Source organism: Myotis davidii, unplaced genomic scaffold (assembly GCF_000327345.1).
Source record: "Myotis davidii unplaced genomic scaffold, ASM32734v1 scaffold616, whole genome shotgun sequence".
Lineage (NCBI taxonomy): Eukaryota > Metazoa > Chordata > Mammalia > Chiroptera > Vespertilionidae > Myotis > Myotis davidii.
The window spans coordinates 1,612,725-1,624,220 of record NW_006291965.1 but is presented as its reverse complement, the minus strand read 5'-3'; the positions used below and the strand labels follow the sequence as shown (position 1 = coordinate 1,624,220).

The window sequence follows — 11,496 nt, the reverse complement described above, 5'->3', positions numbered from 1 at the left end:
CCTAGCAAGAGAACATGGACACAGAACCTGGCTGGAGATCCTAACCAGAACTTTGCTGGAGATTGTGGCTAGAGATCCTGGCAAGGCTGCTGATCAACTGGACGCTGTCTCCGTGTCATTCCTTCTTCGCCGACTCCGTCCACACCTTTGGGGACCCCTGGACCTGCTGGGATTGCACCCCAGCAATGAATGACTCTTGTCTGAATCTCTGAATGGTTTCAATGCATTTTCCTGCACCCCAGCCCAGGTACACTGAACCCGGATGTTTAGGGGAATTTGTGGGATTTTTTTTCAGGTGATTATTGGGTATGCTGAAGTGTAACAAGCACATAGTTATTTTGAAAGTTTTCTGTATAATAAGTAGCCAAAAAGTTACTTAAGCAAATCTTAGAGGAACATAATAGATGCCTTTGAAATCTTTGCTGGGCTTTAATGGGCTATTTAAAGTTGGGGGCAGTGATTCCTAGAAAGGATTTCATGATCATAATCCATTATTTACCTCTGTGTTTTTCTGATATTGCTGCTTATGGCCACATTTTCCTAACTTAGAGTTGAACAATTCTAAAGTAAATTTAATCACTGTAGAGACCCAATTAGCCACTTTAGATCAATAAAATATTTTCCATCACTTAGTACTTTTCCCCATGAGCTCTAGATAATTTTTATAAAGTCAATGCTTCATTCTCCCTGTGTTGACACACATGGAAGGATCAAATACCAAATATCAAACTGTACACAAAAGTATTTATTTTATTTTTACTTTCCTAAATAAATGAAGCTACTTTAGCTTTGTGGAACTTGGATATAACAACACAGGTATCTACACTGTATATCTATATCTTTATATATTCCACACAAGAAAAAGTTGCAATAATCACTCTATAAACTTTTACCATCTACTCAAACCTAAGCCTTTTCCTGCCTTTTTAGAACTCAGTACCTAACATCTAATTGAAAATTATTTGTTATTATATTAGTTCAAATGGGATTATAAGTCTCAAGGGAAGACCTACTTCTTGCATAAAACAAACATTCAAAAAAATATCTGGTGATTGATTGATTGCAAGTTCTTATTATCAGTCCTATCTTTAGGTTTTCACTCAAATTTTATACACAAACACATATGCATATATCATATATACATACAATTATATGCATTAATATATATAATTAATAATACATGATTAAATGTATTTTATCTGATTAATTTACGAATTGAATTTAACTATATATGATTCTATATATATATACAAACACACATCACCACACAAAACACCACCACACTGTCTCATAGAACTCAACCCCTCTACCAACTTTCCTTTAATCCCATTCAGATTGATTCTTTTTTTGTGTGTGTTGAGTTTTATAAGACATATAAAGCTTTTTCTTGGTCATTCATACTGACTCTTAGTTTAAATCCACTTTTTGATGGAAAAGGAGAGGACATAATAGAGTCATTATATTGTTATTTTGTGGATAATTAACATACATGGTTCCACTGAAGAGATTCTCATCAGGAATGCTAAACTCAAGTACTTTGTCCTCTATGTTTCTGTGATACTTTATGTTCATCATAGCACGTGTCCTTCTAGTTATCTGTATTCACGTCTGTGTTTTAATCTCCATTAAAGAGTCCCTAATAGGGCCATGTCTTGCTCATCCTCTAACAGTTTCATGATTATAATAAGCACTCAATAAATGTTAACTTGGAAAACAGTTCACAGAACCAAAACTTCTATAAATAAAGCCACCAGTATTCTTTGTCTGTACAAGATGTTTCCAACTTTCCTTGCTTCCCTCTGACAAAGTTAAAAAACAGAATCAAGTTTGCACATGCCTTCTTATAGAATATTCTAGAAAAGAGACAGGTAAGATGAAATTGACAGAAACAAAATGGACACTTAAAGTCAGCAGGCTTGATATTTGTTTCCTTCTTTCTCACTTGACATTCCAATTATGTCTAAATCATGCTGGAATACAAACCATTGCTATCAATTACTTTCTTTCAGCAGGTCTTATAGAGACAAATGATAGGGCTGTGACATCCTTCAGCTTTAGATGGAAATCTCTTGAGCAGCAGAAAACATTAGTGTCCATGGCATAGAACGATATGTCCTAAGGAATACACCTGCGCTTCTAAAGTGACTAATCTTCTTTCTCCTGTCTTTGGCCATTTTGGTATAAATTTGGAGAGAAGCCAACTTGTGTCACATCTCTGCTGGGATATAGTTTTATAATTTGAAGCCATGCAACATATTTTTCCTTTTTAATCTCTACTTTGTGTTTCATTTATGCCTTTACCTCAGCTAACCAAAAAATGTTGGGGCCCTTATTAAGCTCCCTTTAAAGAGGATAATTAGATTTTTATTGGGAATATATTATCTGTCTCCCATTCTCAAGAGCAAGCCATTGCTCATTTTTTCTTCACGCTATGGAATACAACTTCTACTGGCACATAGCAATGTGAATAGTTAAAACTTAATGATCCCATCCACTAAAAAAAAGGATAATTATGCAATATAGTAGAGGTGCTAATTATCGCTATGATGGCAATCATATTACAATATATAAATGTATCAAGTTAACACATTGTATACCTTAAATTTACACAATGTTATATGTCAGATATATTCAATTAAAAAAAAAGCACTATCAGTCTTTTGGTGTTTGCCCCATGGATGACTCTCCAAAAGTTATGAACAGACCACTTAAAAGCTGCAGTTCTACTTCTTGTCCTGGGGTGTTTAAAAATGATAAATCCAGATGATTATTTTGGGACAAACATAAGTATCTATAATAATAAAAGGGTAATATGCTAATTAGACCAGACATCATTCCAGATATCCTTCCTGACGAAGCCGGGACTGGAGGGAAGCCATCCCGGGTCCCAGGTGGCTGCCAGCAGCCAGAGGAGGGTCCTGGGTGCCAGAGAGAAGCCCTGGCAGCAGCCGGGGGAAGTAAGGCCTACTCTTGCATGAACTTTCGTGCATTGGGCCTCTAGTAAATAATAAAATCTGGATGAACGAGGGACATAATCTCAAAACACACTCATTCATTCAGATGCCTTTTTCACAATGACATTTTTCACCTGTGCCACACATGCTCACTGACTGATTAATCTCCCTGTAATCTTAGACCTATGACAATTACCAGGCAAAGTTGTATCTACCTTCAGTTTTAGCCACTTGAAGCTTGAAAAGTCTTCCTGACTGGCTATCTTCTTTAATCAAACAGCATAAAGTGGAATCCTACCATTTAAAAATTTACATTATTGAATGTAATGCTACTTAGGTAGCACTAATCTATTTGTGTTCACAGTGTTTAGTAATTTGTGATTCAGAAATAAAATTTGGTAATATTTCTCAAGCAATGAAATTAGTTATGGATAGTGACTTATGACTCCTAAAATATACAGGTGGGAAATAGAAAATCCAGTACAACAATAAGGAATAAAAAAAGTTTGATCATTTCTTTCAGGTAGTGTATGCCACAGAGCAGAGGTAGGAAAAAAAAAAAGACAAAAATAAAAATAAGAATTTAATTGTAATTGTCTCCTATTTTATCTAAATCCATTTGTGTTTTGATAGATCAGTCATATCTTTTTCTACCTCAAGTAATCTCATTTACAAAAGTTAATTAGTTTTGCCTATCATAATTTGCTTCCAAAGAAATTCCCTTTCAAATTCCTATTCTTGGAAGGTGGTTTCAGAACAGGGAATTTAAAGGCATGGTATCAAGGTCACAAAAGTTAAAATGGAGAGATGAAGGGTTTATTCACGCCTTTATGATAATAAAACAATAAGCTACTTAGCTGGATATGCACATTTATAGTTTGTGGGCCTATATTATTTAACAACCTATAAATTAAAAATTTTTAACCATATTTAAATCAGCAAAGTAACTGAAAAGTAAAAATTATGTATGTTTCCTATAGTCAACTCTATATGTACAATCATACCTATTTAGGTCAGTTTGTTTATACAAAGAAATAGTTATGCATTTATATTTATTTATAGTGAGCCATGTACCAAACTCTGTCGGGCTTTGCTAGAAATCAAAGAAGAAATCCTCCGTGGTGAATGAAGTCTAGGGGGGCTAATTCTTTTTTTAGCGTAAAGAAAGCAGCACACTACTGCAAAATCATGTTCTTCGGAAATAATTCTTTAAATTGGCTGCACATGTGTGGCTAGACAACTTCATTTCAAGCTAAATAAGCATGATTAATTCTGGCAGTTATTCAGATGGCACACGGAAACATTCCAAACTCATTTTATCATGATAAATGTATAATAGCTTTCCTGGAGTAGCAAGAACATACTTTAACCATAATATTTTAAAAATATTTCTTTAAAACCTTAACGTTTTAGCTTTAAATAATTCCCAAGATACGAGATTATATCTTAATTCTTTCTCTCCACACTAGTTATGTGCATGACTTCATATTCTTTGATAATCAGTCATGGTTCATATGTTTGCATAGATCCCATGTAGATTGTGCTCTTGCATATATTGACCATAGAATAATGAGAACTAAAGCTAAACTTTAGTTTTAAAACTAAAACTGACAATTAAGGTTAAAGGGGCATGGGATTTCTGACTCTTAATTTGCAGGTTTGGGTATAATGGTCTGGGTCAGTTAAGGAAAAGAATTCACATGAGGAGGGTTGATCAGCTTGGACACTGGTTTACAACTTGGGCTGATCAGCTTGGAATGCACTGATTCTATCTTTTGGAATACACAGAATAATAAAAAAATCAGGAAATGACAATACGAAGAGGCAGCTGAGGGTAACTTAAGTGTTTAAAAGAGAGTACCTCTATGTGAGAAACACTAAGGCACATACCAAAAAACACATTCCAGGGAATTTTTATAGTACACCAGAAAGAACCCTGATCTGAGCTCATGAGCTGTGTGACCTTGCAAAGCATTTAATTTCTCTATGTATCTGTATCCTAGGCTAAATAATATGAAGTCCCACCCAGCTCTAACATGTGTAACAGTTCTCTGTTATTAAAACAGAGTCAGGAGCAGCAACTTACCAAATATTTTAACATTTTCAAGGTTCACAACCCAAAATAATGACAAAAATAGACACTAGCTACAGACTTTCATTGTGTATAGGCCAAGAAAACCTGAGGTGCCAAGATGAACACCTTGCTTCTTCATTAGTTTCCCGAAAAGAAACATGCACCATGAACCCAACCTTGTACCTACTTTATAGAAATACAACAAAATAATTGCAAGCACTAGGAAGCCAAAAATAAAAACTGCATCAATTCTTTAGTTATTTCAGAAAGAGGAACAAATTGCAAAATTTAAATCAATGAGAACTATGGCTAAAGCAAAGCACAGTTGAGGATCTTGAATTCTTGTTGGTAATAGATATGGAGGCATTTGGGCAAATGTTGTTTTTTTTTCTCTCTCTCTCCATTTTATTCCCTTAGTTATAAAGTGGGCCAATATTTACTATAAAGAAGAAAAATAATTTAATTAAATTTGCTAGCAAGCAAACTTCAATTTTGTTCCTATAAAAATTAGCTTTTAGAAAAAGTAACAAAAGCTTTAACAGGGCTTAAAATAACTACCAGTATTTGCAGTGTTGAGCTAGAGGCCCCATGCTTTTTGTTATTCCTCCTCTCATATATTTTGGTTCATGCACCTGCCCAGTGAGGGTGCTGATTTAATGGCTCACCTGGAGGGCTGGGCTGCTGGCTGAGACAAGGAAAGAATGGGGAGAGAAAAGACAGTATTGGGCTGCCATGCTGCATCTCTTACTTTAAGGCAGACTGGGTGACAGAGAGGTGGAGGGGAAAGTGTCCTGAAGTAGGCAAGCTCACCTGTCACTTTTATTGTAACTAGAGGCCCGGTGCACAAAAATTTGTGCACTCAGGGCTTATGCCCTCTTGCAGTCTGGGACCCCTCAGAGGATGCCCACCTGCTGGCTTAGACCCACTCCCTGGGGGATCGGGCCCAAGCTGGCAGTCAGACATTCCTCTGGCAGCCCGGCAGCCCTCGGGGTTTATCCACTTATCAGCAGGGAGCAGACCTAAGATGCAGTCAGACATCCTTAGTGCTGCTGAGGAGGTGGGAGAGGATCCCGCCACCACCGCTGTGCTGGCAGCCATCAGCCTGGCTTGTGGATGAGCAGAGCTCCCCCTGTGGGAGCGCACTCACCATCAGGGGACAGCTCCAGCATTAAGCATCTGCCCCCTGGTGGTCAGTGTGTGTCATAGTGACCAATCATTCCCAGTTGTTCTGCTGTTAGGGTCAATTTGCATATTACCCTTTTATTATATAGGCTAGAGTCCTGGTGCATGGGTGGGGGCCGACTGGTTTGCCCTGAAGGGTGTTCCGGATCAGGGTGGGGGTCCCGCTTGGGTGCCTGGCTGCCTGGGCGAGGGGCTGATGGGTGTTTGCAGGCTGGTCACACCCCCTTCAGGGTGGGGGTTCCCACTGAGGTGGCTGGCCAGTCTGGGTGAGGGGCTGAGGGCCGTTGTCAGGCTGGACAAGCCCCCCCGGCGACGGAAACTCCCAGCCTCTCCTTTTTTTCTTTTATTCTGGGATTTATTTACCTTCTATATGAAACTTTGTGTTGCCGCTCCAGCTCCGAGGCCACAGCATGCTGAAAGCAGGTATCTGGGGTTTGTTTAGCTTCTATAATTGAAACTTTGTTAGCTCAGGGCCAGGGATGCGGCAAGTGGGAAGCTTAACTTCTTCCATCATTGAGGCAATCAAGCCTCCTGCTTGCTCCAGCTCCGTGTCTGCCGGCCGCCATCTTAGTTGGGTTAATTTGCATATAGTCGCTCTGATTGGCTGGTGGGTGTGGCTTAAGGCATAGCAAAGGTATGGTCAATTTGCATGTTTGTCTTTTATTAGTGTAGATTAAAACCTTGTCTACTTACTAGATTTACTGTGAGCACTTAAAAAACATATACGTATACACACACACACACACACACACACATAAATTATTGACTTCAGAGAGGAAGGGAGAGGGAGAGAGAGATAGAAACATCAATGGTGAGAGAGAATCATTGACCAGCTGCCTCCTGCCCACCCCACATTGGGGATTGAGCCCACAACCCAGGCATGTGCCCTGACCAGGAATCAAACCATGACCTCCTGGTTCATAGGTCGATGCTCCACCACTGAGCACACCAGCCAGACTACTGTGAGCTTTTTGAGGGTAGAAATAGTACATTATTCTTTTCTACATTTCAGTGCATGGCACAGAGTAAACACTTACAGTATAATTATAAAAGGTATGAATAAAAGATCCCCATCTTCTCTGGGGTTCCTTTCTCTTTCTGGTTTCATGTGTTAGGAAAATTGATCAGGTTAGGACAGCCCTGGGCAAACTACGGCCCGTTTGAAATGAATAAAACTAAAAAAAAAAAAAAAAGACTGTACCCTTTTATGTAATGATGTTTACTTTGAATTTATATTAGTTCACACAAACACTCCATCCATGCTTTTGTTCCGGCCCTCCGGTCCAGTTTAAGAACCCATTGTGGCCCTCGAGTCAAAAAGTTTGCCCACCCCTGGGTTAGGAAGTTCCTTATTTAAAACCTCAATGTCTCCCTTGAGTTTTCCCCCTTCAACTCATTCACATCCTGAAAATAAATTACTTTCATCTAATAATCTGTGAGTGCCTGGACCCCACAATTCACTGAATGGAACCTCACGGGGAGAAGAGGGCTATGAAGGGAAGTCCTCCGTGAGGCTGGGACATTGGATTACTGAAAGCAGCACTGGGGGGCTGACAGATGAAGGAAAGGACACGAGGGATTCAAGAGGTGTCTATACAGGGCCAGGGTGGTTACCTTTTCAGAGATTCCCCTTCCCAAGCCAGTTTAGAGGGATTTGACAGCACAGGCTGCCAATTGTTTTTGTAAACATTTAGCATTTGTAAATCAGCTTAGTGATGCTGGTGTTTGTGGCCAAGCCTGGAAGTGGCACATCCCAGCTTCTCCCGTTACTAGCCTGCACTAACTGGTCCAGATTAGCTGTGCTGATGAAGAAAAGAGAAAGGCCCCAAGGCCCCTTCTTCCCCTCATCCTCTTTATCATCAGTGTGGTCTAGCACAGCTTTTACAAAATATTCTGCTTCATAGGACTTTTCGAGTATGTTCCCTGTCTCTTTCCCACCAGCCTCCCATGTCTTAATCAACTAACCCCTCTCTTCCAAGCTTGGAACACAAGCTTTGCACTCATAGGTCCCGTATGGAGCCTGGTAATTACCTACCCGCCTTCTTCTGAATATTTATGTCCAAACGCCAGGATGTCGGATGCCCGTCCACTCCCGTCGCAGACAACCACCGGCACGGGAGGGGTGTCTCGAAGGTACTCCAAGACAATTGAGATCACATTGGGTCCTCCTTCCACAATGAGCGCCACTACTGGAACGCCTTGACCGATTCCTGCATTAAAAAAGGAAAAGAAAAGGAAAAAAGAGAAAAGAACACAAAGCCAGCAAACCAAAGAAACAAAAAAGAGAAACAAAAAGCACAAACTAAAATTACTGAGCACAGGGGGAGGTAACAACATACTAGAATGAGGGGATAAAAAATACTGAGGGAAAATTTACAGAAGTCCTTTAGCAGAATGTTCCCACCAGAAAGTCTATTTGATTTTGCCCTTTCCCAACAATTACCAGATGCTGGGGTCAGTTAAGACACCGATGACCATACTTGATAGGCGAGGGCATAGTGAGAAGAGGAGAGAAAGGAATTGATCAGTAGGTGAAGCATTAGACTAGCAGCCAAAGATTGGAAGATAAAGGAGATCTTAAGCAAGTCTTGTATGTAGTCAATGGTTCAGTTTGTTATATGAAAAATGGGAAGTTAAAATGCCACCTTCTGGAAGTTATCACAGTGGTAATGCCTAAATGATTCTTTTTATTAAACACTATGAAAATCAGTTGATGGCATATTTTAACTTGTTGAATCAACCACTGGGTAAGTAATGGGCTTATTTCTGACCATAAAAGATCAGTTTGATAATTGATTCTAAACAGCATAATAGTCATAACAGGTACCAGGGGACATGGCATCTACCATCTGCCACTATTGCATCCTTCACTACTGAGCAAGGTGCCAGGCACATTATGGTTGGTCAGTAAACATCTGCAGAATTCAGTGGTTTCACAGATTTTCCTTAAAGGATTTAAACTATGCATGCTGTACCAAAATACATTGCTATTTTCAAGTAAAAATTGCCTTAACATCAGACTTACATATGGTCCAACCTAACATCTTAAAGACAAATATTAAAAACAAATGTCCATAAGAGGCATAAGAAATAAAATTCATTGTAAGTGTCATGTCAAGCATTATCTTTATTCATTGAATAACGACCATTTATTCAATTTGGTTTCACTGTATTTTTTCATTCAACCTTCTCAGAATAGTTAGGTCGTTGAGCAGTAGCATGATAATAAGATGGTTTTGTAGGTACACAAAGCAGTTATCTTAAAAGAAAACTAATCAAGATTCTGTACCACTTCTATAAATAGGAATTAAAATAAGCTTTTAGTCATCTCAGTTCTCCCTCTTTCCCCTTTTGCTATGGTTTTATCTTATATCAAGAAACTGCTTCCCTGTGAGAAATAATGGTTTGGGGTTTGGTTTCTCGCTCCATTAATAAGATATTTTACTTGACTTGTGTGTGACCTGCTTTACTTCTAAATCAGTTTTTCATCTTGTGCCTGATTTTCATCTTAGAGGAGTGGTTCGAAATGCCAGTTATACACAAATGGGTGCTGTTTTAAATCAAGTGTGACCCCCCTCCCGAAAATTGTTGCTCAAGGCAAGATGCCAAGATTTCTTTTTGTTCCCCAGAGGGAATTTGAGAGAGGGAGAGAGAGAGGGATGACTCATGGTCCCATCAGAGTTTTCTGTGTGTGGAGAAGTTTTGAGAGTTCCTCCTTCAAATCCAAGGAGAAGGCCGTGAAAGGTCATGCTGCTCCCCTTTGATCCAGAAGCCCTTCATGACTCCCACACAAGGTTGCTTGGAAGCTCTGTTTGGGTGTCTGTGATGAAGACCCTGCCCCTATTGCTGCTGACTATGAGGACTAAGTACATTCCTCTTGAAAGGCACTTGGGACATTAACCTCTCAGCCTATTTTTTAGAGACTAGATCTTTAAATACCTTCATGAATCTGATAACAGCTAGTGATTCATTCTCCAGAAAAATAATTGCACATAAGGACAATCACAAAAAGTATTTGTATGCAATTTCAAGGCTTTCATGGATCTTTGATGCCTATTCATGAACAACTTGCTAATGGACTCTTCCATAACCCCACCCTAAATTAAACACATTGACATATCTGCAGAGAACATCGGCTTGTGTTCTTTTATGAAGCTCACTGAAGCCTGTCAGACAAGTTCTGGGATGGATTTTCAAACAAAACTCTATGCCCAGGGAAACTATATCATGTTATGGCTGCCCATTTGCATTGATTGACTTTACTTTCCAGGATGAAGTACAATCTACAGGTTTCTTTCTTCCCTTCCTTCATTTCTCTTCCTTGATTTTGTTTCTTCTGTTCACACGTGCTTTTCTACATTACATTTTAGATATAGAGTATTAAAAGAAATTAACTAAAGAAATTCACAAATTTACAAAATAATATCTATAGTATATGACTTCATTACGCTGCCTCCTGCATGCCCCCCTACTGGGGATCAATCCCGCAATCTGGGCATGTGCCCTTGAACGAAATCAGTTAGGGCAAGAATGGCATATTTTTTTAGTATTGACATAAAGAAAACATTCTGGGAATCTACTGCAGATATAGCTGGATGCCCAGGGCCATGACCATTTTTTTTTTAAGATATGTTTTTTATTGATTTTTAGAGAGGAAAGGAGAGGGATAGAGATATGGAAACACTGATGAAAGAGAAACATTGATTGGTTGCCTCCTGCATGCCCCCTACTGGGGATTGAGCCTGGAACCCTGGCATGTGCCCTGACGGGAGTCAAACTGGTGACCTCTTGGTTCATGGGTCGATGCTCAACCACTGAGCCACACCAGCTGGGCTACCATTTTCTTTATGATCAAAAAAAAATTCAATATAAATGTCTTTGAGGATCCTCACAAATGTATACCGTATTTGCCGGCGTATAAGACGACTGGGCGTATAAGACGACCCCCTAACATTTCCACTCAAAATACAGAGTTTGTTATATACTCGCCGTATAAGACTACCCCCTCTTCCGCACACCTTCCACACACCAAATAAAAGGTAAAACAATATCAGATTTGATTTTAACATTTTAATTTATATTCAAATGCTTATGACATGCAGGAAAACTGTCACAAGGCTGTATGTAATCAAACATATACATAAAACAGTGCAAGTTTATTACCGGTAAACATACCGGTAATTCACTAAAGAAAACACACTCTATAGACTGGTACCGTAGATGCTTCTCAGGAACACAGGCAAGCAGCCCACAACCTAGAGGGACTGTCAATGATAGAAGAAAGAT

At 39.2% G+C, this 11,496-nt stretch overlaps 1 protein-coding gene across 9 annotated transcripts in view; it reads right to left on the bottom strand.

Moving 5' to 3' along the window:
- TRPM3 (transient receptor potential cation channel subfamily M member 3) overlaps positions 1–11,496 on the bottom strand; it is a 457,422-nt gene that overhangs the window by 159,579 nt on the left and 286,347 nt on the right. For 8 of the 9 annotated variants that reach the window (XM_015565001.1, XM_006765282.2, XM_015565000.1 and 5 more), the window contains one exon: positions 8,246–8,420. In XM_015565001.1, coding sequence (XP_015420487.1) covers positions 8,246–8,420 — 175 coding nt within the window. Of the gene's footprint in view, positions 1–8,241; positions 8,421–11,496 lie in introns of those variants that run through there. The other variant, XM_015565007.1, reaches the window with a different exon arrangement.